The sequence below is a fragment of the Buteo buteo genome, chromosome 22 (assembly GCF_964188355.1).
Source record: "Buteo buteo chromosome 22, bButBut1.hap1.1, whole genome shotgun sequence".
In the NCBI taxonomy this organism is placed as follows: domain Eukaryota; kingdom Metazoa; phylum Chordata; class Aves; order Accipitriformes; family Accipitridae; genus Buteo; species Buteo buteo.
The window spans coordinates 23582534-23608945 of NC_134192.1; the positions used below are offsets into that span (position 1 = coordinate 23582534).

The following is a 26412-nucleotide window of genomic DNA, read 5'->3' on the forward strand; positions in this document are numbered from 1 at the left end:
TGCAACACTGATAGGATTTGATAATAAACAGGTCAATAATCCTTAAAATCTTCTCTGCAGTTTAATCTTCTTAAAAGCAACAGGACTCCGTAGAGAATAAGCCACACCATCTGCAGATAAGATCAAAAATAATAGGTGGATGAAAGAGTGGAGACCACCTAAAGCGTTCCCTTTTGCAGTTAAATGCTGTACTCTAGCATAACTCTACTTAAACAGCGTGGTGCTTGGGGTGAAATGCATCTCCCATTAAGTCAACAGAAATTCAAGTACTTCACCTACTCTATACTGACATATAGCCGACCAAGTAATTTCAAAGCAATAAAATCTATTTTTCTTGTGACACAACCGCAACCACAATGTTGCCATGGCAATGATTGAGCTTCATTGGCAATATTTCATTTACAATCTTCCAGCCATTTAAAGTTTTTTTTCCAAAAAAATGAATAGATGATAGTGTGAGTAAAAAAAAAAAAATTAGGCTACTTTCTCTAGACATTTACTACTTTAAAATTAGAAAGCAATAATTTGCCATTTTTCGTAGGTGTTATACCTGGTTAAGCTTATTCTTCAAACTGGTCAACTGACCAGCCCTCTGAACTTTGTGATGTTAAATTTCACTTGCACTAACACCCAGCTTTTAAAGAACATCTTCTCTATTGGTGATGTCACGGTACTAACATGTTTTTCAACCTGCAAGGATTTCACAGCTTGATTGTATCTTTCTAAATTTCCTCTGGCTCTTTAATAGGGGAAGCTAGCAGTGAAGTCAAAGGCAAACAGACAGATTTCTTGGGTGCATCCATAAAGCCCTCTCCCTCCTGCCTTTGTTTTTCCTTCTAATGCCCATGCAGGATGTTAGACAAAGGATATGAAACAGTGTCCAAGTTATGCCTGCTGCTGTGAATGACGTAAGAGAAAAGGGAAGAAAGCAGTTGCCATGCATTTGTTTGTAACTGCTCAGCTTTGCAGGTTTGTATTCTCGAGAAAATGGGAAAGACGGAGAGGAGCCCATCGCCAGAAGGGTATTTTTTCAGCAGTTGAAAGGGAAGAGGGATTTAAGTTGGAATTTGGCTCTGTTAGCTTTATGTCCTGAGCAGCACTGAAGAGGTTGTAGCCTAGTTGGCTCCCTCCTGTGTCAGTTGTGTGAATCTGATTTATACTTTTTCAGGTTTGATTGAGGTAAAGCATTATATGCTCCTATTTCTGAGCAGTTTTTGCTGCTTTGTTCTCTAACATTGTTGTGGATAATTAGGTCAGTTTTACTTCTCTTTGACATCACTGAAATGAATCTTTTTTTTTCAAAGGAGATAATCACTCTAATAGTTCTATCTAATGTTGCTGCCACCTCCAAATCACATCCTAATTAATGAGTTCCAGTAATATTATAGAAAAAAATGTGGATATTCAATGATCTAGTGTCTGTTTCTGACCCTGGAAAACCTTATTCATTTAAGTAACTATTACTCATGAGAACTATTGTGCAAGCTTCTAGGAGGTTGACTTCAGTAGGACTGTTCATGCAGGAGCAGTCTGCTCACAGTTCGGTCTCTATTAAATATGTTAAATCTCTGCTACATCTCTTCACAGATTTCGTTTTAAAACCATAGACAATAATACCTGCTTCTGTGAACTAGTGATACTGAGACTTATCTACCAAAGTGGATGAGATCCTGAAAGTCATACACCATAATTGCATCTTTTCCCATCTCCTGAAAAGGTACTTTACATAGACCTCTCCCATTAAAAACACAAGAGCAGTGCAGCTGCTAGTCACCGCATGTCTGTCACCGGTAGGTATTTAAAGCTTTTACAGTCAGGATTCAGCAATCTTTGACATTATGAATTCAGACTCCCGAGACACAAGCTAGAATAATTACTGTTACTAGCTTTGCTCAGAAGTGTCTTCTGCCACACTTATTACAGTTCATTTGCTATAAGTACTCCTACATTATTACCGTATCTACAAGCTATTCATATATGAATTTCGCACAGTGGGGGTAAATGAAGAAGCTGTCAGTTCAGATACATCACTTTACTGGCAGGGCTTTGGCTGAGATGCTTCAGCAGAACACAACACTGAAAATGCAGCAAGGGAGCTGCCTTTCCTAGCGCTGCTCTGCCCGTGCCCAGCCTGCGGGGCCATCACTCCTCCGCTGCCCACCCAGAAGCTCCCACCTTCACGTACAAAAGTAAGTCACGGAAGTCCTCTGGACTCCTCGACCCAATCTCAAACTTCGTGTTCTGGCCCCAGCTCCAGGAATGAAAGGTTTTCATGTATAAATGTTTTTATATGGTCTTTTCAGAAGTAACAAAATGAAGGAAGTAATTTATTCCTGCTGTCTTCCCATAAAAAGCAACAGCTAAATAATGCTCATAGGCATATCTAAGAAATCTTATTCACTATGTCAAGAATTTAAAAGGCATACAGATTGATCCTAATAAATAAATACAGACTTGAATTATCATAAAGCAGGATTAAATTTCCTGTTCCAACACCTTTTCTGAACACCCTGTTCAGGAAGAATACAGATACCTGTGTTTAGGACTGAGAGAGAAGTTCATTCTCATGAAGAAAAAATGTGATTTCATGTTTGAAAGCTTAGCTAGCTATGAAGTAATAAATCAGCATTTTTTCCAAAGCATTCTGGTATCTGAAGAAAGCCTGCTCCGATGGAAGCAGTGAAGAGCAACCTTCTTAGCATTGTCCAATTTTCACCACTTCTAACAGCTTCCAAATACCAGCCTTAAGACATTGAAAGACTACACTCACTTTGGAAGAAAAATCAGAGTCTTAATATCTATTTTTGTAACAAACAGATGACTTTGCAGTAACAAGGACTATTTGTACACTATAGAGTTTTATACATTCCATTTGAAAAATGCCATCCCTTCCCTATTCTGAAGGCTAATTGTACTCAAAGTGAATCAGTCAATAAACCAGCAAGAATGTTCTTCAGGTTTTAGTGGGATTAATCTAGTTATGTTAGCTAGAAAGATTTGTTACAGAAAAAAAGCCCTAGTCTGATAGTTTATTTCATCTAAATTTAATGATGAATGAAACCTAAAACCTGCCATGGAAGACCAGGTCTTGAAGAGAAAAGGATCTTGGCCTAAGCCTAACTGCAAGCTATACTCCTCTAAAATATCGTGCGTTTAACTCTGAGAACCATTGTTACATTTACTCTGTAGCAAGAAAAGTCTGACCATGAAAAAGTTAAGAGTTTGAACTTAGGGAGCAGAACATGTTCAGTAGGAATAACAATACTTTTAGCTTTTAGATTGAGTAGCTGTCAGTTTTTAATAAGTCAAATGTTGTCAGAAATTAAGCTTATGACACTTCTCAGATGTGGGATGTCAAGACTGTATCACTTTCAATCACCAGACACCTGATTTTTTTCCCAATTGCCACTGCCAGACGAGATGCGAGTCAAACAGTAGTGATGGCAGCTCTGCTTCTGGGAATGGTACCGAGAGGATTATTAACTACCCCAGTGTTCTGGGACAGTCACAGACATGAAGATTTGCTTCATGCTTAGCTGAAAGTTAATAAATGATCGACTCAAGAGGTCTTTTAGTATCATAAAAGATTAGAGCCCAACTCCTCAGTTGCTGTAAATGGCTGACGTTGTTTGGAATGCCAGCAGGCGAGACTCTAGCCCTATTGATTGAAAGAAGGCAATGAAAAAAAAAATTGCATCTTAAAACATATAACCTGTATTTTATATCTAACTAGGATGTATAACTTCCTACTAAAAGTATTCATTTTACTTCATCCTGTTAAAAATAGTTATTTAATTAAAAGCTGGAGGCAATCAGAAATCTCTTAAAGTGATTTGAAGGGTGAAAAAAGCCCTTCAGCTAACGATATGCTTGTGAACTTTATTTTTGGAAGTTCTGTTCCTATAATGTTCTATCTTGCAGCAAATTCAAAGGCAGAAGATCTTATTTTTTCATTCTTTTCCAGGTGTCAAACAGTTTATTAGATACGATGAACGCTGCTGTCATTTTGTTCTTTCTTTTTTGGAGAGGAGGGCTTTGGGTGGGGGTCTTTGTCTTAGAAGACGTCTGTACATAATGTTATGCTGTTGTTAACACACAATACAATAAATGAGAGAGCTCCTTAGTTCTCTCAAAATTATTGGTTCAGACTCTTGATCTTTTAATAATTAGACAGCACAGCACTTACTTTAACAACTTCTGCCTGAAAGATACAGCATCAGGAAAAAACCTGCATCTCAAGATATCAGAGTGACTCAGCAAGGTGACTTGAGAAAATAATTTAACTTGCTGGAGGACTTAACCACTTATTAAAGCAGACTGTCATGAGCTTATAAAATGACATCTCCAGCAATTCAACAGGGAACACAACTCACATTCAGGATGGCACAGAAACGTGTGGCGCAGGGGTTACCTACATCACCAATTTCTGGATGCTTGGAGAATTCCCCGGGGAAATGTCACCCTCTGCTTGCCCTGTCCTTACACTGCTCTCCGGACACCCGCCAGCAGCCAGCCAGATGTGGGTACTACTGTGGCTTGGTGTGCTCGCTCTGACATTCCTATGGTATGAATTATCACGCAGATGCACGTGTAACCAGTTCAAAGTTATACAACGGTTTTCTCAACCTCAGATCTACAACCTTTTTTATCAGTATCTGTCCTCAAAAAGTTACTAACATCCTTTGTGTTTCCTTAACGACTGCTAACATCTCACTCTCTGAAATGCACTAGTAACTCGCTCGAGTTCCTACAGTTGCTCTAGATACCTACTAAGTGGCCCTCAAATATTACAAAGCAACATTTACTGTTCTTACTCTCTTTGTAAATTGACAGACAAGAGCTAAGACTGCTGCCGCAGGAAATCACTTCTACCTGCTGGCGCTTCCAGGCTGCGGCCGCACAGCCGACAAAGCCAAAGCAAACCCCTCACGCCACCGTCCTACCGCTTTCCCACCCGTTATCTTCCAACCCCACGGCGTTTGTGCTCTCCACTGCTGGGCCTACTGCTGACAGGGGCTCTTCCACCTCACCCCTCAGCCGGCCGACCCCGGGCCTCCCTCCCCCGCCAAGCAAGCGGCCTGCCCGTCCGGCCCAGAGGCTGCACACCCCAGCCCGGCCCTTCCCCGGTGCCAGCTGACAGAACCGGCTGAGGGAAGGAGAGGGAAAGCAGCGGAGAGCACAGCCCCTCAGCCTGACGCGGCCACAACCCTCCCTGAGGCGACCAACCGCCACCGCGCTCCCGCCCCGGTCCCGTGACCGGAAGGCGGCGGCGGCGCCGCGCGTACGCCCCGCCCCGCCCCGGCGCGGCTGCGTATAGCGTGGCGGGGTGGCCGGAAGCCGGAAGTGGCGGTAGTACCGGGTGAGGGGACGAGCGCCGGCCGCACCGTTCCCCGTCCCCTCCCCGGGCTCGGCCGGAGCCAGCGCCGCGGAGCCGCCCGCCGCCGCCATGTCCAACATGGAGAGTATCCTCGGGGAGCGGGTCTCGTCTTTGTGGCCCCGCCGTGAGGCGGTGCGGCCTGGGTTGGGCTGGGAGCGAGGGCCCGGCCCGGTCTGGGTTTGGTGGGGGCCGGGTCGAGGTGAGAGCCGGTGTGGCTCTGGGGCGGGGGTGGGATGCGAGGCCTCTCCGCCCAGGGTGAGGGGGAAGGAGGAAGGGAGTCCCTTCCCTGACCGCGGGGGTCGGTGGGGGACAGGGGCCTGGCTCCTGAGGGGGGAGGAGGAGGAGGAGGGTGGGAGTGATGGGCGTGACAGGGACAGGAGCTGTGCTTTCATAAACCGGGGGGTTGTCCTCTCTGCGTGGATGGAGAAGAAAATGGGAAATTCGGTTTCGCTTTCCAAGGCAAGATCAGCTAACCTTAGCTGGGGGGGGAAGGCTGTGGTGCACGGAGGGACAGCCCAGCCCCTGGGGCAGAAAAAGCAATTTACAGCGTAGAGCAGTGCAAAGTGTGCACCGCGGACGTCTGACATGCCATACATCCAGAGCTCTCTACAGACTGGAATGATGTCAGCAAGGCTGACTCGTCAGCCGTCCCCCCAAACAGCAGCTGCTGTGAGCTGAACAAACCCAGCTGTTTCCTGCTGTAGAAAAGAAATTGCACGTGGGGAAAACCCTTGTGGGCAAATTTAAACTTCCTTGCTGTATAAAACTATCCTAATGCACTGGGGCTAGAAAAGCCTTAAAGATTACAGAGGTCTTGGTGTGGTTTAAATGAGCTGGCAGTGCTCGGCATTGCCTGTTGTTATGGCAGGGACCAGTGGGAGTGCTGGAGCAGGTGACTGTGAGTCACGGTTGATAGTGGAAGTCTGGTTTCACTTGGGTTATGGTGCATTGAGAAAGGCATTTCAAGGGAGGAGCGAGTAAGTCCTCGTCATGGGGTGGGACGGCTGTGGAGGTGGCAGGGCGAGCTATTGTAATGTCAAAGGTAAATGTCCCAAGTGAGTAACTGAGGAAGTTATTTCAGAATAAAGTGCTCTGAAATGCTGTTTCAGTGCAATGGCTGTAAATAGGTGATGTCATGTTTTACCTGGCTGGTCTGGTCTCTGACTTGAAGTGTACTGTTTAATGAACAACTTAAACGTGTTTTCCTGTTTGGTAAATTACCTAATTTGTGGCTCAGTGCAGTACGCTTACTGCTGCTGAAAGAGATGGTGACCTAGGCTTTAAAGCAAAGAAATGTAAACACAAGCAGCAATTTTAGCATTACTGGTAGCTACCTTACTAGGCGTCCTAGATGTACAGGCACAGCTGTTGCCTTTTTGTAGCCTGCTTGTGATGTTTATAGGATAGGATAACAAATGCGTCAACAGATTTCCTAATGTGTTCAGATTGCTGTCAGAGCTCTAAGATGCATGGCTGGGCTTTAGAGGAAAAAAAAACCCCAAACAGTTCTGGAATAATTTATATACTTGAAATATTAAAGAAGCCTCAAGTACCTTATAATGTTTAGCTTTATGTGCTTCCACTTAACTGTTAAGCATCTTAGTACTTGCTGCATCTTCCTCTTGGGATATCAGAAGGTGGCATGAAAGAAGCCTATAAAGCTTTGTACTTCCATTTTGTTTGAGAAAGACTGATATTATTATTTGGAAGCTTTCATCAACAGTATTTTAAGAGTATGGTTTTTTAATTGTTATTTTTACAGCACATACTTTGTCAGTAACAGTTTAATGCAATCATTCTAAGTCACTATGAAGGCTTGTTCTACTGTCGTCTTAGAGCTTTCAGCTTAAGCAGGACTTGAGCTTTACAAAAAGAAAAAATTCTCTTGCTGACTTAAGTATTCTCTCCCCAAAAGTCAGATGACAGAGCTGTCAGGGACCCCAGAATCGCTCCCATGACCCAGGGCTGGGAGGCTGCTCTGTAAAGGAGCTGCATGAGCAATTTAAACCCGAGATCATACTGTGGCTTGAAAGGGCAGCCCTGCCTCCTGGTTTGTACCTGGGCATGGTCAGCCAAGCCACTTTGCTATTACACTGTTAATTTGGCTTGTTCCTCAGTGGCTTTTTTTTTTTCGGATGGGGAGGTTCCAGGCAGGCCAGCAAACTGCACTTTCATTTCTCTGAGAGTCTGGGTGTGTAAGTGAAAGTAAGTGGTAGAGTAAGACTTGCAGTTCCTCTTCAGGGATATTTGATTTGTTGTGTTAATCAGTCTGAAGTAGGTTTGATATTAAATGGAGCCAGTTTGGGATCTGAACTTACTTTTTATGGCCTTACATTTTAGAACTCAGATTGTAAGCGGCATAATAATTGTAAAGCAGCTTAGTAGGTCTCCTTATTGTGAGAATTTCAAGGGCTTACTTAAATGACATTTTCCAAGTTTTAATACCACTGATGGGGAAACACAGTATACGCTAGGTTTGGTAGCACTTCAAACAGGAGAGCAAAATACTATGATGAAAGGATAGATCCTGTTCTTGAGCCCTTAACTTGCGCTGCAGAACACCTGTTTAATTTGAAGTTTGCTGCAAAGGAACTCAACAGGAACTCAAAAAAATGCGACAAAGAAGAAAAGGCTGAGAAAGCTAAAATTAAGAAGGTAAGCAGTGGCTCTGAAACAAGCTCTTTGGGTCTGTTGTTTACATATTGTAGCAGGAAGATATCTGGTGGTTTTGCCATTTTCCTGGTATGCATGCTAGTAATACCGTGATAGATGCTTGTGATTTAAAACACATGACTGTAAATCTTCCCATACTTATTAATAAATGTGAGGATACGTTCTTGTGTATCCTTTTGTACAGCTTGTGGCATTTGCTTCCTGAGAAGCTTGTCTAGTATGTATTTTGTTAGAGACTGTTGTTCTCAAAGTTAAAAATATTTAATCTTAATGTTTATCATCTTGTATTAAAAGAACTTATGAAGAGGAACTTGAAAATAGTTTTTGGGTCCTTGAAGTAGTAAAGAGAGACTAAATTTATTTGACTGTATTTTTGTCCACGAGATACAGCCATACCAACTGTATCTTTTGGAGTCTTGATACTGAAAATGTTTTTAGGAATGAGAAAAGTATGTTTCTATAGCTCTGTAAAACCTTCTGCTCAAAGTGCATGCTAGATACCTTCCTTGGAAAGAAGTTAGGGGTTCACATAATGAAAAAGTTTGGGAACTATTGGAGGAGGAGGGAGGGTTTTATTTTATCTTTTAATAGAAAAGATATTGTGATGAATTGATGCTTATTTCAAAAATGAAATAGGCTATTCAGAAATCATGTTTACAAGAGCAGGGAAGGTTAAAATGCTTTTTCTTTTTCCTTTTTTTTTCTTTTCTTTTTTCAACAGGCAATTCAGAAGGGTAACATGGAAGTTGCACGAATACATGCGGAAAATGCAATCCGCCAGAAGAATCAAGCCATCAATTTCTTGCGCATGAGTGCCCGGGTAGATGCTGTAGCAGCAAGAGTTCAGACTGCAGTGACAATGGGCAAGGTAAGTCTGTTTTCACAAATCTGTTGCAAGGATGAGACCTCTGATCTTCTAAGAAGTGACTTAATTCTATCTATAATGAGCTGAAAAGTTTCAGTTTTGGTTTCAGATGTAGCCAACAGTAAATCAGGTACTCGAATACACACCCACACACACACCCCCCCCCCCCGCCCGGCCCTGGCAGCTGCTCTAAATAGATTGCTATCCACTATGTTTTGTAGCTAGTAACTTCTGTGAGCTGTGATTACTCATGCTCGTAAGGATACAGTGTGTTTTACTGGTTACACTTAAGACTATTATGTATTTTGAAGGGGAGCAGTATCTTTGCAAAAAGTCATGGTGTAGGACTTGTGATTCCAGAAATCTTTTTTAGCTCAGGTAGTTTTTTAAGGTATGCTACTGTACTGCTCTTCAGCCAGAGAGTTTATTCTGCCACATGATCTGTATGCCAAATATATCCCTTAACACTTCACAGGTCTCAAGACCCACAACAGTTAATGCCATATATACCTCGGTTTGTAGCAAATTTCAGCTCAGAATGCATATTTCAAGTGGTTGAGTTAATTTATAGAATTCGAAGTGATAGGAGCTATAAAAAAGGTGTTCTAGATGGCAATCGTGTGTGCCCTACTATTTGATACTGTAGAAACTCTGTGGATAGACATAAGAGAGCTTGGTAAGAAACTGCTCATTTTTCTTTCTTTGTAATAGTTTCCTTTACCTCATTTCAGGTAACAAAGTCGATGGCAGGGGTAGTTAAGTCTATGGATGCCACGCTCAAGAGCATGAACTTGGAAAAGGTAAATAGACTTACTTTTCTTGGAGCTGCACACCAAAAAGCAGAGAGGGCAATGGACACAAGTTTTAAAAAGGGAAATTCCAATCGAGAGAAAAGGTTTTGCAGTGAGGTTGGTAGATCCTGGAACCTGGGCAGGGCCCTGACCAACGTGCTTGAACTGTGTTAGATCAACTTCAGAGTTGATGCTGGGAGGGGAGGGGGACAAGCTTCTGATCTCCAGAAGCTGCTTGCCCTTGTAGTGTGATTCTTTCTTTGCCAGTTGAGATATATTTCTCATTCCATTATCTGCAGATCATTGATTTGATTCAATTTTTTTTATAGATATCTGCACTAATGGATAAATTTGAGCATCAGTTTGAAACACTAGATGTTCAGACACAACAGATGGAAGACACAATGAGCAACACTACTACGCTAACAACACCACAAGTAAGAATAGTACATCTTTTTTTAAAAAGGGTGATCTTAAATTATGTGTCTAAACTGCATGGAAATGTCTGATTCTCTTCTTTCTGCTTACTTTGAGACATAGCAGGAACTGAAGCCTTTTTACTTTTCCAAGAGACTTTCAAATGACAGTCAAAAGCACGGAGGATCCATGTATATGTATTTTAGTCTATTTCACTGTTATAGCAGGCTTTATTTTATGTTGTATGTTGAAAACTTTAATCCTCTTACTGAATAAGCAACGTTTTGATGAGTTCTCAGTGAACTTCTGAACCAGAACACACTGCAGCATTAATTATCAAAGCAGAATATGCTGTGAGAAAATCAATAGTTCTAACTCACTGATACTAACAAAAAGACGTTAGTCACCACCAAATTAGTAGTAGTATATGGAATGGAAAGGTTGTTAATTACCTACTTTAAATTTATGGGTGTGTTTACTAAAATAAATCTTTTAAACAGTGCTTGACATAGTTAAGAATTCCTAGCACCTATCCCCTTGTGCTATTCCACAAGGAGCTATTCCAACAGAAGTTTTGTCACAGAGAGAAAGTTACTGGAGATAGTGCTTTGTGAATAAAATAAACAAACAAACCTAAAGCCAAATCCAATAAACCAAATCTATATGGAGATGGGCTTCTTCCCATGTTGTGCAAAGCAGTGTTTTAGTAGCTAATAGTCAACACTTGAATATTTCAAGTATATGTTTGGGGTTTTTTACAGATAAGTTTTAATTCTTCAGAAGCATTATTTCAGAAGCTAGAGTTCGATTAATGGGATTTTAACAGGCTGAGCACCTCTACTCGTTAGTTTTGAGTTCATACAGGGCCCTCTGGTGGTTAAGCACAAAAATGTTCTGTAAAAGCCATTTACCTTTAAATCAGTTTTGTTAAAATAATTTCTGTTCTCACGATTTAACAGAAAAGGTTGTCAAACTACAACATGCAACAATCAATTTTGTTTTCTTTACTCTAGAACCAAGTGGATATGCTTCTACAGGAAATGGCAGATGAAGCAGGGTAGGTAAAATTTTGAGTGACTATTTCTTGAATAAATCTTGGTTCCAATAACCCTTCCTGGTCAACCTGAAGGTCAGATACCCTTGTTTTATATGTGTGTCTCTTGGAAGCAGAGCAGAATCGCCATTTTCCTTTCACCTGTGGACATTATTCTTGTAATAGTTTAGTTGCCAGTATTTCATTCTGTTTTCACTCAAAGCTACTGTGAATGTCAGGATGCAAGGATGATTGTGCACAAGCCTAAAATCATATGTCACTTGTCATGTCAGGGTAGCATTTTATTATTTACTTGGATTGGCTTTAGCATTAGCAGTCCTTGCCATGTTTCTGCACACTTTTCCTTTTTTTCTCTCTTACCACATTAAAACTTCCTGTACTTCTGCTCTCACAAGCTAGACATTGCAAAACAGGTTGTCATGACATATTTAAGCCTTTGGGGATATACTGAATTATTTCAGAGAATTTTACTTGCCTTCTTGGTGACGCGTAAGTTGGAAGCGTCGCTCTGTTGGCTTGAGGATAAATACTTTTAACAAATTTTTTAGTAAAACTCTTTTTTTTCATGAGTGAACTTTTTGTCATTCATATGTATGCCATGTCTGATATACCTCTGTTAAACAGCAATCTTGCTCAGTCCTAGTTAAGCAGAATTCGTTTAGCTATTGCTAATTATAATATATGACTTGTCGTCTTGGTAATGAGTCAAATTTACTGATCAGGTTGTCTTAACTAGCTGGAGTACAGCATTCATGGGATGCTGGTGGCCTCATGCTACCTCAGTATTCCCCTGCTTGTCAATTATTATGCTTCTTCCTTTAGCCATGTATGCCTGACTTGGGTTTGGTTTTGTTTTGTTTTCTCCTATTAGTCTTGATCTGAACATGGAACTACCTCAAGGACAGACAGGTTCTGTTGGTACAAGTGTTGCCTCAGCAGAACAGGTAAACATTAGATTCAGTTAAAATCAGTGTTTTCTAGAGTAAAGTGGTGTGAGAATTAATGCTTCGCTTGGTCAAAACAGACTTGCTAAATTGTAATTAGATATAAGATATCCAAAAGAAATAGTGTGTAGTTAAAACAGTCTTGCAACCAAAATAATTTTAACAATACATTTGTCTGCTTGGTAAATCCAGAAAGTTTAGCTGTTTGAGGTGCATTTTTGCATGGTTATTTCACGGAGTTCCAAACAGTTGGCTGTCCTACCTACTCCAAATTTAATGAATCCAGCTATCTCCCATAGCATACACGAGGCCTTTGGGGTCTTGTTTTCCTTCCCTTTAATAACGAAAGGTCTTACAGGACTAGTACAAAGAATTCCACATTTGCTCTAGATGAATGGCTTAGAATTTGTTATGTATGAGCGGATCCTGATGTCAAGGTTGCACAAATCTTCTGATGAGTTGCTTTTTCCTTTATAGGGGAATATATCTGAGGGAATGGAAAAAGTACAGTTTATTCCTGTCATCCCATCTTTGCAGAGAAGGCTTTAGGAAGCCTTATCTTAACTGACCAATCTTTGGGAAACCCCAAGTATTCCCCATTCTTTGAAAAGTCCAGTTTCACCTTGTACTAGGCCCCCTAAACAGACTTACTGCTATCTCGCTATAGTAGTTCAGTCGGATACCAGCCTTGGTCAGTCAAGGCTGCACCCAAATAAGGATGCAGTTCTGTAAGAGCTAATTTGCACTTGCAAAGATGATATATTAAGAAAAAAACAAACCAACCCTATCTCTACTTGCCGTGTTCTTAAACTCCTTCCTAGGTATCCACTGCTGGAGATAAGATAGCTGTATGGACTGTGGTCTCACCTGGTACAGCCATTCTTGAGGTCTTAAGCAGATCTTGTTAAGACTTGCACATGACATGATTTCATATCATCTGGACACGAGATTGCTTCACCATTACAGAACTTTGCAAAAGTTAATTTTCATATTACTGACAGGTGGTTTCTTTGTGTTTTACAATTCTGCAGGATGAGCTGTCACAGAGACTGGCCCGCCTACGTGATCAAGTTTAAGTTAAACAAAGCTGCAGTTCTTTGTACATGCTTTCAGAATACCCTTTCTGTAACTAACCCTTCACTGCACTAGAAAGGTGTATACAGTATGGCTTAGGTGTTTGAATATTTGTAATATAGGGTACTTCGCTCCTAGCTTGCTACTCTTTCTAAAATACATTAAGTAACCCCAAAATTTCTGCTCTCTAATGTCTTTTTCTGTACATTTTGAAGTTGATATATTTTTTGCAAGCTTTTTTCACAAAATCAAGTTGATATTCTAAGTCAGCTAGTAATGTTGGTACATTCTAGCTAAAAGAAAAGTGGAGTGTCATTGATATATATTTTAAATTATGAAGTGATTTTTTTAAATTATGCGAACTGTTCATGGTTGAAGAACTGATGTAGTCAGTTCAGATGATTGTTGCAGATAACTTTCTTACACAGCCAAACTCCTGGAACACGCAAAATTGGGCAGTGTGGACTTCATGGAAAATATGCATGTTAAAACAAAGTAGTGGACTTCAGTCTGAGTTTTTTAGTCTTTTAAAGCTAGGGTAATTGTGCTGAAATTAGGGGTTTAGTTCAAAAATGAGTTACCAAAAGCTGTTTTCATATAATTGGGAACTTGTACGGTGTCATCACTTTAGTACAGGAGGAATAAAAAATATTTTTCAACTTTTTGTCAGTTCTGTTGAATGTTGCAGCTTGCTCGTTGTTTAATGTCAAGTGCTGTAGCTTCTCCATTTTCCTTTCTTCTCAGTATCCTGGTGTGCAGCCAGTTATGCCACTCACAGCTCTATTCTACCAACATAACATCTAGTTCCTGTTAATAGGGGATTCACGCTATCCATTTTTATAGATTCAAGCTGAGAAGCCTTACATGAAGTAACTGAAGCCTGCTTTTCTCCATGCCTTCTTACTCTGTCTTTGCTTTTAATCTAGTCACCTTTTTATACGTAAGGACAAGTCTCGTGATTATATTCCACACTTCAGTGTTCTTCCATATATGAAAGACACAGAAGTGCTCTTCCTCGGGTTCAGGTCTTCACAGTCCTCCTTTCGTGAGTCAAGGTCCCAGCCCTGTCTTCTCTGGACACTCCCTTAGATCAGCTTTTCCTCCTCTGCACCTCACAGTGGGTGAGAAGTGGATGAGTAGCATAGGCCAGCTTGGTCAAAGGGAGTTATGTTGGATTAAGAACAGCTGCTTTATTTTTTAAGGTATAATGTTGCTCTCTGCAGGTAAAATAACATGATTTGTAATATTGCAGTTGTATGGAGAAGCTAGTTTGTTTTAGTGATCCCTTTATATTTCTGCACAGTAAGAGAATTTACTGGCTGCTTTCAGTAGCTTCAAACTCTTGCTGCAGTTGTAAAGTAAAGAAATGGTTATAGAAATCTGTAGCTGAGACTACTTGTGATGTGTTGTGATAAACAGTGATCTTAAAATTCTCTTTTGGACATTTTGGGCTCATTTTTTTGTTCTTTGTAGGGGTGAGGGAAGGTGTGAAGCACTGGACTTGGAATTAGTTCTTAATTTGCTGGTGTTCAGGATCACATGGGTTTTCCAGTGTTGGATATAAGAAAAAAAAAACAACTTTTTTAGTCAAGCAGGATTTTTTCAGTGAAAATGTGTAAAAATGGTGAAACATTTTAGAGCAGTTTCAAACTCTATTTTGAATGTGTTACTCAAATTGAAGGTTTAGCAGGATATTATATACTGAAGTATTCAAGGCTACTGTAAAAATAAGATGAGGAAAATAAGATACACAAAACAACCTAAATTGTTGTGGAGTTGTCTCTCTCATACTGGCAGCCTAAACTACACCAGTATGTTTAAAATGTGGTCTTTTCACTTGTTTACGTTTATTTTCAATGCAGCTTTCTTTTAAACACCTTGAATGTTCCTCCTGTAAATAGGAGAAATGGGAAGATGTTTAAAAAACATGTACTCACAGCTGTGGTCTTGGTACAATCCTTTCAAATTATTAATAAAACATCTTGGGAAAGGGGCTGTATACTACATGGTTTTGGTTTTTTTCCCTAGCTCCTTCTGAACACTATAACAAACTGTATAATGGTATATCTATGCAACCAGGTTACCCACAACTGGTAACTGCTTGTGTGTGTGCCTTTGCCTTGCTGAACTTAATTCCATTTTTTTGATGCTCAGTTACTTCATATCACGATAGGATTGAAAACTTTCTGTTGCGTAATAGATACGCATCTGAGTTTACTTTGTGGTTGCTTGTTGATGGACCTGTACCACAAAGCACCGAGGTTTTCAGTGTTTGATATTAGACAACTTCAGCTAGCTTGTCTGGCTTATTTTACTCTTAAAGATTATGCTGCTTTTAGACTGTTTCTGGTCATTCTTAAACAATTTGAGGGGGTAGACAGGGATTCTGAGATCCCATGTATTTGATTTTCTGAGTATGTTGCCTTGCTGTGAGCCTTGGGGCTTTGGAGGAATTTAAAAATAGAGAGAGATGAGACTGATTAGATTGCTGCAAGGTAAATTTTTAATAAGCTTATCTTACTGGCTATACACAGCCTGTTTCATAGTTCTTCTGATCTTATCCCAGACTTGCTCACTCCAGTACCGGAATAGATTTCCAGTACCATTCTTCTAAAGGGATTAACAAGTAAACATAAAGGCTTGATTGACTTCCTCTGTGGGACTATGGTGCAAAGAGGTAGGCAGGTTTATCTGACTTGTGGAAGAAATACGTGTTTGAAACAATGAGGTTTTGCCCTGCTGACTTCACTCTCAGAATTGCTGCGTATTTCAGCAGGGCCAGGATTTTGTATTGGTTACTTCTGTGTATAGATCTCCTGCCCTCTCCTGGGGAAAATGATTTCTTTTTCTCTTTAGAAGCACTTGTGTATGAGAGCTGGCATTCAGAAAGTTTTAACACTTACATTTTGAATGTATATATTTTTCTCAAGTCTTTTGGAAACGCTTACAACTGAAAGTTACTCTTAGAGCAATATTTGAGTTTCACGTCCTTCCTCCATTCAGGCCTTCCTCAAAACTTTTGCTCTTTTCTGAACAACTCTGGCTCCTCACTCCTACGTTGCTAGTGTTTCTTGTAAGTTGACTGTATGTGTTTGTAGAAGTTAATTTCATGTTAAATAAATTGTATGTGCTTTTATGTAACCTTATTACCAGATAATATTTCAATATTTATGCTTATGAGCAGGCACATCTAAAGTGAAACATTGCTTGAAATGTTGCAAGATGGTTTTTCTCGACATTTTTTTTCCTTGGTTACTAAAACTGCTAGTGTTTGGTAGTGTTAGTCTTCATTCATTTGAATTGCAAAACTGAAAGCCATGAAGAGCTTCAGATGAAAGGAGAGGGAAGGAAAGGAAGAACAAGAACTTTACCGTTCTTGATTGCAACGGGATAAAATGATCAAGTTGCCTTTGGAGATCCTCAGAGCCAAAATATAGTGAAATTTTGTTAAGTATAATCAGCAGTTGTGTACAGAAATAAATTCTGAAGCTGGTGACATGTATAGAGAATAATTTTTGGAGCTCTAGTAGAGTTCATTTTGAAAACTGCTTTACTTGTATGGGACAATTTGTAAATGTAACTGCAAGTGGTAAATAAAATTGTACAGACAACTTATTTAGGATGTGTTCCTAGGTTATATGGCTGCTTGCTGGTGGGGCTTAGTACATGGATAAACAAGCAGAAGTCATGATGTCATCAGTGTTTTCCTGTGAGAAGACAATCAGAAAATAAAATCTTTATGGAGACAAGAAGAAAGTAAAGTGGGTACTATTCAGAAAGATTTGGGAGAACAGTTTAGGGGAGTAATTAAGTATAACAACATAAAATACAATCTATTTAAAATCTTAGGGTTTTTTTTAATGTTTAGTCTGGTGTGGAGTGTATCCCTCATGCTTAAACATCTAAGAGGGTTTTCTGTTCTTGCCATGTATAACAAGGGGTCGTGTGGAAAACTGGCAGGAGGCGGTGTGGTTTTGAGTTTGTCCTCCCAGAGCTAAACCCCTTCCATTTTTATTTTCCCCTTCCATTGTTGTTTGGGAACCAGCAGAGGGAGCCTCAAACTTTGTTTTTGCATAGGTCCTACATAAATTCTTCTTTTTTGGAATTCTGAAAGAGGACTTTCACAGCGTCCTCACTAGCTGGTTTAAGGAACTCTGTCTCCTGTGGAACCTTTGGTTCTGGGCCGTGTCAAGTCTCGGACGGACGTGCCTGTATCGGGACTTTGATCCTTGCCTAAAAGCTGCTCTGTTGCACAAAATACAACCTGGAAACATGTTGCACAGGGTCATTGGCTAATTTCTGTCAACACCTGGCCATCTTTGCTAAATACACTTCAGAACAGTTTTCTGTGGTCTTTAGGCATTAATTTGGGACTTTGAGATCTGCTGTTATGAGTATGATAGTGAGTAACTTTGTGCTTAAGGCATGTTTTAAATTGTTTAATTTTTAATTCAGTCCTTTGGGGTTTCTTTAGCTGTCGTGTTGTTCTTATTTTTTGTCCTGTGATAATTATTCTGTTTTATACAGAAGGAAACACACACTGTGTACTGGTGGGAAATGTATTTTAGTAGAAAATTTCATTTTCTTATTAGAAATATTGCCCATGCTGAGATTTGTTTTGATGAAGTATTTACTTTGGCTTCAGGATTCTCTCTGTCTGTATAGTGCATTGCATTTTTTGGCTTTAGCATTAGCATTCATCTGTTGCAAAGGCCTGGTTTGGACTAACAGCAGCATACTGCTCAGTACTTTCTTTTTCATCAAACAATATTTTTTCAATGAAATCCCAAGAAGGGTCAGTGGCCTTACTTGTATCGGAAGCAGCTCTCTTCATTACCATTCAAATAAAGGAAAAGACCAATGTGAACAATCTGTAACTAATTTCAAGTGCCAATTGAGCCTTTTTAACTTGGGAGAAGATGCAGTAAGTGAGTCTTACAGGCTCTTGCTTGACCTTTACTACTCTTTATTAAGAAAGTCATGCTGAATCAGCTGTGATACACAGTTCAAGATAGAAAATCAATGGGCCATGGGATCCCAGCTCTTTCCAGTTCTTTGGAAAGCTTTCCAACGTCTTCCGACGGTGCTGGCTGCCGTGAGAAGCAGCCAGAACCAGACCATCTCGCAGCGGACAGGCTGCTTTCAAGCTCTTATCTAGACAAGGGTGATTTGGGAGAATAAAAGTACTTAAGTATCACATATTTCTAATCTAAAGGATGGTTTGCTGTTGCGACAACTTGTGCGGATTGCTTAGGATATTCTAAACTTGTTAACTCTGAGTGAAACAATTTTTTTGCAGAAGTCTGAAGCAATAAATATTACGTACCAACTAATATGTGTATCTGACAAGATAATAATCAGCTTAATTTAATTTACCTACTATCTGATTCATAATTCTTTGTTACAATCAGTTTCTGTCAAAATGAGCTGTCAGGGGTAGTAAAACATTTTAAAACTTCCTTTAAAGTCACCCAATATTTTTCGTATTTAATTTTTTAAGAATTATTTCTTTTTTCAATGATTAGTTTAACAGAATCCTGGAGTCTCCATACAAGCTATTTCATTTCATTCTTATTGCAGTCAGGGCTTTGTTTCTCTTGCTGCAAAATGGGTTAATATTGGAACTATTAAGCTCTATTTCTGTTGCTGGTGATTTTTCAGTACCAGGTACCAGTATGAAGCCCCAACATTTGACTTGAAATGCATAGGAGAAGCAGACAGTCCCATTCAGAGTGTTGTAAATTAGTTCCAGTCTCCAAGAGACTGCTGTAACTAATTGATATGACCTGGAAGTGGATAAAGCCCATAACAGTAAGATCAACTTTTCCTCTAGTAATTTGACAAATAGAACCTTTTTTTTTTTTTAAAGTCCCGCGTAGGCTACATTCCCCATTTGTTCTTTTGTGATGGGCGTTGTTTCCGCATTGAAGTGATAATGATTTTCCAGATTTCTGCTGATTTGTATAGCAGGTGCCTTAATTTATTAATGCCAGAAGAAGGGAGAGATTCAACAGCAACAACAAAAAAAGGATTCCTGGCAGCAACTGTATATCAAAGCCGTTCCTTATCCAGTTACGTTGCTGTAAGTATTTGACCACCGCATAAAAAATTGGTATCTCTGTACAAAATGTATACTTCTAACAACCTCTTCTGCAGAGATAATTCTATTTATAGAGATTGCCACTAATATACGTTGATACTTCTGCTATTATTTCATTTAACAATGGCACTGCTTTTTCATCCAAATATTTAAAAAACACACTGTACAGCAAAGGTTAATACTTACCAAACCCCAGGTTGTCTTGTGTATAGTGTGTTTAAAGCGGCAAATGTAGAATATCCTGCTTCTCTTTCAAATGTAAGGCTTTTGTTGAAGTTTTACAGTTTCAGTTAGTTTGTGGTTAGAGTATTAAATAGACCAGGTACTCCCAAGTTCTTCATAAAGGTTTATAGCGAGGTTCGGGAAATCTGGATGTTTTCTCAGGATACTATTTACTGAACTGCACAAATATTCCTCCTCCTGCTCTATAAAAGACGTGCAGGAAAACCAGTGGTTTGTGGAGTCACTGGATCTCATTTATTTTATACAACCAGACAGAAATCAGGAAATCTCGGTGTTTGTGTGGGCTTCGACTCTTGCAGAGTAAGTTAATGAATTGGGACCTGTGCAATGGTAGCTCTTAGAAACTCCGCGTTTCACTGCCTAGTTAATTTTATAAGAATAATTCTAGGCAGTCACTGTAAGTAAATACATGCCGCTTTCTGTACGGGCAGTGATTTGGGGAGTTTCTTTGTGCAACTCTGCTCCCAGCCCCTTCCAAGCCTGCATCCCACCCGTCTTCTCCCATCCCCGTGACCAACAAGTCTGTCGGGCTCTGCAAGAGTCTCACCGTGAATATAAACTCACCAGCAGTGACTCAAGAGAGTCCAGTCTCCTATTTATTTGTGCCCTAGTGGGATGTGAACCTTGGTCTTCAAGGGTGAAAGGTTGAGGGATGTGTGTCTTGTTTACCTGTGCTTTTCAGATAATGTTTTCCTTTAATCTATTAAGCAGACACACCATTTTGTCCCATGGCGTACAATGGGATCACTAACGATGCGCTTAATTACTACCAAACCACATATGAGTGACTGATGCGAGCAGACAAGAAGAGTCAAAGCCCCGTTTGTCAGCCAGGAGGAATTCAGCAAGGCTTCCCCCACCTCCAGTGTTTAATAGAAACATCTTTCCACAAGAGCGCTGCAAAATCTGCCTGATTTACAGACAGCTTCAGGGATGGGAGAAAGTCACGTTGGATGGCTTTCATATGAGCTCTGATGGCTAAGGGGAAACTAGGTATTTAGAAGCAGGAATGAGGAGATCCCAAACTATCAATGGATTTGAAAATCCGAATTTGATTCTTTTGAAAGTTAGTTAAAAAAAAACACAAAAAAACAAAACCCGAAACCCTATAGATGCATGGAGTTAATTCAACCATTGTAGCCACTGCTGCCTTTCAACACTTTGAGGCTTTTCTCTTTGCTGAAGCTATTACATTTAGACATTTGCATGTCATTGCATACCGAAGAAGACATTTGGACTTAATTTTTGGCACTGCTACAAAACTGTTGTATATGTTAATCAGCCAAGGTGTATGGCTCGGTACATGCTACGCCGGCGCTGGTTCACAGACACAATAGGATGGAGAAGATACAGCAACACAGCTGCTAAACATATTTACCATCGAATAGTTAGTCACACTTCTGGAGTTTTAATTGAATTACCTTTGACAGTGAACAGCAAACCTGGTGGGTGATCTACTAAATTTAACTGATGAATGGGCTCCTTAAAATCAATTAGCATCTAGGGCTGTGAGCATGAACACATCCTGGTGCTCTGCAGGGACCGGAGCGGGATCAGAATGACAGCAGCAAATGTGAGACAAAGCGAAAGCATGCATCTCCTGCCGCTGCTGACCTCTGCTACCCACATGAAAGAAAAACAGGAGTCTAACAGGAGCTGAAAGAATCTGACAGTAAATCATTTAAGCTCTGTTTTGCAGAACTGATATAGGATGCTTCTAAACTGCTTGATTAATGCTGGGCAATATATTAAAAGCAAGATGCAGCGGAGCAAGGAGGCTACTGGCAAGTACCAGCTCTGCATCCATGCACCAAGCTGTAAGAAGTACCATCTATTTGCTTTATTATTTTTCAGATGTTCAAGGTAGTGGGGTAGCCAAGAGGAATTAGCTATCTTCTTTTCTTTTGCTACAGTGATAGGGTCCTGTCTAGCCACAGAGAAGCCCTCAGTCTTTTGGATGGTTGTTTGTTATCTGAATAATCAACCGATGGCAAAATGCAGGCTGGAGGTTCCTCTGACCTTTGCCTCGTCGCAACCCGACTCCGTGCACCGTTCAGCTAGAGCATGTAATGAGGTACAGATGCGACAGATAGGATAATTAAATACACACAAATATTTGAGGGACTTTCAGGTTGTGACCAACTGATGAAGGCGGCAAACTCTTGATTGGGGCTGCTGTCTTTGGGTTTGGGGGTGGGTGGGAAGAGGGGAGGAAGAGGAGCACGCAGCGCGTTAGCCTTCCTTCCTTTCACCCCGTTTTGCTGGACGACCAGATAAGCGCTTCCTCAGGAGTAAATCTGTGCAAACACTTGATTTATTTGGTTTGAATATTGACTCAAGTGAAGACTCAGTTTGGACTATACCACATGTGAATTTTTTTTTTTTTCAATTGCTGAAATGAAAAGAAAATGTGTTGAGTTCAATGACGCCCATACAGAAACCAGTCCAACAGCCCTTGCAGGCACTGCCATGGGAGACTGCGATTAAAAAAAACCTTGTTTTCTCTGGGGGGTTTCCTTCCCTGTGTCCACCTTCCCAGGCTGGTACCCTGGATGCCACCTTACGGGATGTTCTGAAGTCAATACAGGGCGCAGCGGGGCTTTGCTTCCCTTGCCTTCATAAGAGGATAGTGTGGAGAAGCTGGCGCTGTGTCCTCAGCCAAATCTTCATCTACTTGCCCCACATTTCCCATGGATGTGGGAGCCTGTCTAGCGTTCTTAGCTTTTTGCAGAGTTAAAGTCACCCCTTCCCTCAAGGTAGGCATCACCTTGCAGCACCGATATGTTGCTCTGGGAAAGGACAAAGCTAACAGGTCTCGCTTGATACTTACCGAGAGAGACCGTGGCTGTGCCGTCAGGAGAAGGCAGTTTTGGCTGAAGGTCGTCTTGGGCAGCCCCAGGTCTGCACGTCAGGAATACATCTCACCCGAGGCTGCAGTTCTCAGCAACCTCAGCCTGGTCTTAATGCCAGCTGGAAGGCTCCCATCAGCTCCCAACAGGCAAAAACTCGTCTAAACCCCTGGAGTTGTGCAGCAAGAAGGTGCAGTGCCGTTGGCGCTGTGAATGAATGTGGGCATGGCCACCACGCTGATCTCGTACAGAGAAATAATTCCCAGAAGAGGCACTGGGGTGGGAAGCGATCTATCCTCACCTTGCACGGAGGGTCCAGATCTCATAGGAGACATTTGACTGCACTGTCCCACCGCTATGAGTGTCTTCTGAGTCTCCACAGCTGAGCTGAAAAGCTCTTGTGAGACTTGGCACATCTTCTATCTGGCTGTAGCGTGGGGAGAAGAGCGTGGTGTTCGGGCCAGACCTGGAAAATCCTCAGCCGGGCAGATGAGAGGAGATGGGGCGAGCAACATCGAGCTGCTCAGGTGCGAGTCTCGGAGCAAGGTCCTGGAGCTGACTCCAAGTGTTTCATGACTGCTTTGCAAATGTGACTTTTTTTTTCCTGTAAAACACTGAAAAAAAAGAGGATGAGATCCAGCACACGCTGATGCTCTGGTCTGAAGTTCTATATAAATTACGTTGTACATAACACATGCTTGCTAATTTCATTAATTTATAAACAAAGGGCTACTGCCCATGCAGAACAGCCCAGAAAGTCCTGCGCCGTGTCTGCAGGGCTTTCTCTTCTCCTTGCTTTCCTCCTCTCCGCCTTTCAGAGGTTTCCCTCTGAAGCCCGGCTGCTGGGTCAGCTCCTGCGCAGCCTGAAACAACGCCGTGCTGACAGCCGTGCTGCAGAGTTCAACTTCCAACACACCATTTTGTGGCCCATCCAAGTGTTTGGCTCCAAGACGAATACATGGGAACACGGCTCCAAACACCCGGATCAATCCCCTCAATAAGATTTCATGCATTTTCAAATGGTATCCGTCTTGAGTTGGAAAACAAAAAGCAAGGAAAAGACAACAGCTAAAAACCTTCCCAGTGCATAAAGTGAGAAATGTGGCTTTAATTTAGACAACTAATAGCTTCCAGCTGAACCAGCCATTAAAAACAGTTGAAGAATTACAATGTAAATAGATTAATGCAGACAAAGCAACATGTGCGCTATTCCATGTCTTCTCGTTACCTACAAAATACTTGGGCAGTGACACACTGTTAGTCTAAGCCACTTGTTAGGTTCTGTGCTAATCAGCTAAAATTAAATAAACATGACTGATAAAAATGACTGTTGTGTTTGAAAATTGATGCACCAACAGAATTTACTCCAGGAGATAATTACAGATGATTAAGTAACAAAGAAATAATTCCTACAGCAAAGGGGAAAAGCCCGCAGTGCAGGGAAGGGGCGCTTCTTCGTGTGCCATCCCTTTCTCCTGGAGGGATGAGCCAAAGCTGCAGGAAGGTCTATGGGTGGGCAGAAACCCCAAAGGAGCCTTTCTACCCCGGGAATCTCCAGTGACAGACTAAAAAAGGGCTGGAAAACCAGTATTTTGCTGTTGGAAGAGCACATACCTGGATTGTACCTCCAGCGTGCCCCTCTTCCCACCCAAGGGATCAATCTCTTCGTTCAAATTTGTCCTTTTAAATGCAAAGCATTGCATAGAAGCACTCACAGGTGAACCATGTATATGATAAATATGATGTATTTCTAAATAGTGTTGCTAATTTAAATTATAAAGCCAATTTCCATTGTCATCAGAATGAGAGAAGATTAAGACTCATCTTCTAAAATGGCAAATATTCTTCAGGTAGTCTTTTTAAAATATTCATTCTTAAAGCAATTTATTATTAGAACAGTAATATTGACTGGAAGCCTAAGAAAGGGAGTGTTTTCCAAAATAAAGAATAAATATGGGGGGGATTTTGCATATTTTTTTTCTTCTCCACAAGGCCTGTTGGCAGGACCTTCATGGTAATAGACATCCAAGCGGCTGTCAGGCTGACAGATGTAAATGAATGAAAGGTGTTCATTGCAAAGCATGGGATCGTAACGATGAGAACAACAAGGCCCCTGTTAGTCCCAAGTGAACTTTTATCATCACCTATAAGACAACCTGCTCGTCGGGGAGCGAGGAGCGCGGTGCGGTGGAGGGGCCGTGTTTCGGGCCGTATCCCGGTGCCAGGCTCGCTCTTCCAGGGGCGACGGCCCGCTGGGGTGGGTATTTGCAGAGAAGCACTAAGCAAACGAGACTTTTAACTAAGAAGCCATCGTCCTTCGCTTCTCTCCCTGGTGCCTTCGCAAGGTTTCCAGGGAAGAGCTTGGATCTCAGCGGTGAGGGCATGAGGCTTACGTGTATCTTCTTGTAAACCCCAGCAGCATCGCTGATCTTCTATGTACAACCGTGCAGGTTAAACGGGCACGTTCAGCAAAGCTCGGTGTAGGTGGTTTCAGTGAAGCCAAAGAGCTCCGGCTGCTGGGAACAGCCCAGACATCTCCCCAAAAGCTTGGCTCCAGCAAAGCACTTACAACCCCGCTTAGGCTTACGTCCAAAATACCAATTATTTGCTGTCCTGGGACCCTAATGTACACGCGAGGAAGCTAAAACCACTGTCTACTATTAGTTTTGCTGGGGTATTTTAAAACTGCTAGCTACAATCAGATGAGATGTCAGCACAGGCGCTGCTGGCACAGCCCGTTGCAAGGACCGAGTCCCTAATAGGTGACGGGAGACTTTAACTGGACACGTTGCCCGTGTTGGTGTTTGCAGGAATTGGAAACCTGAAAACATGTTTGACCCAATGAGAGAAAGAGGTTCCTGCTGTCCTGAGCACAGCGGACGTGAAATAAGTCGTTTGTCATGTTTTACTGTGATAAATGGAATATTTTGTTGCAAGGAGCCCTATTATTAAGCTGGCTCCTCTGCAGATCTTAACACAGGCATTTCAACCTAACTCTTTTGCATATTTTCTTTAGCACACTCATATCCTTCAGTATCGCACTGAAACACATGTTCAAGTCGAGATTAGCCCCTATGAAATGAAAATCGCTTGGAGTGCGGAGGGGGAAGTGGAATATTATTCTTTATCCTGAATTGAAATATTAGAAGCTGACTTCTGAATTATACTCTGGGGTTACCGAGCTATAATTGAGATTGAAATTGGTCCGCTATTTTTGGTACAGCCTGGAAAGCTCCGAGTCTTATTCCCATTTGTACCGGTGGAAATCCCCACCCATCATCTCAAATTCTGCTCTGCCTGCACCTTCGGGGTGAAGAGTGCCTCCCCGGCTCCTTCCTCTCCCAAATAATGATAAATGACAGCTAGTCAAAATTGTAGCTGGCTGTTGCTCCTCGCCAAAGAGACAAGAGGCAGGTGAGAAGGGGCTTCTGCCCCGAAAGCTGATTGACAGGCAGGGTCAGGATGGGGGGAGCATTTGCTGGACCCTGTCAGATCATAGGGAGCTGCTGACAGCTCGCGCCGCAGTTCGCTTCCTTCCCTCGCCAGCAAGATTTATGCTGCAATTCGGAGGGTGCTAATTAAAGTCTGCTTTGCTTAGAAGACCCTGGTAAAAAAAAAAAAAACCAAACAAAACTCCCCCAAATTACTATGTGCTCCTTTAAATCTATTTTTTCCTTCTGCAGGTGCTATCTAGAGGTTGGTTGGGTTTTGCTGGAGGAACAATTAGCGATGCTTCCTAACGCTTCAAAATATTAAAGCAAAGTTGATGTGAGTTTGCATTCCTCAAGCCAGCACCGTATAGCAGCAAACAGCGTTTCTCAGCAGATAATTAGCAATCAGCTCAGAAAGCTGCTAATTGGCTGGGAAAGCTGATATCGGGACATGCCTGATGTGGGCTGGCTCTCCTGCAGCTCCTGGGCTGGCCGAGGCAGAGCCATGCTGCGAGGAGCTCTTGGTTTCCCACCCAAGTGCAATTTAGGGTGCCAAAAGGACACAGACACCGTGTACGGCCTCCGGGCTCTTCC

The 26412-nt window shown here is 41.5% G+C and overlaps 1 protein-coding gene across 1 annotated transcript; it reads left to right on the forward strand.

Moving 5' to 3' along the window:
* Positions 1-5326: 5326 nt before the first annotated feature.
* On the forward strand, positions 5327-16810 carry CHMP1B (charged multivesicular body protein 1B). Its single transcript, XM_075053698.1, has 8 exons — positions 5327-5462; positions 7935-8032; positions 8772-8918; positions 9647-9715; positions 10036-10143; positions 11137-11180; positions 12049-12121; positions 13153-16810. The coding sequence occupies exons 1-8, from the start codon at positions 5447-5449 to the stop codon at positions 13195-13197; spliced, it is 600 nt and encodes a 199-aa protein (XP_074909799.1). The 5' UTR covers positions 5327-5446; the 3' UTR covers positions 13198-16810.
* The last annotated feature ends 9602 nt before the right edge of the window (positions 16811-26412 follow it).

Coding starts and splice junctions, on each gene's coding strand:
- CHMP1B (XM_075053698.1), top strand. Junction 8,919..9,646: donor CTGCAGTGACAATGGGCAAG/GTAAGTCTGTTT, acceptor ACCTCATTTCAG/GTAACAAAGTCGATGGCAGG. Junction 9,716..10,035: donor AGAGCATGAACTTGGAAAAG/GTAAATAGACTT, acceptor TTTTTTTTATAG/ATATCTGCACTAATGGATAA.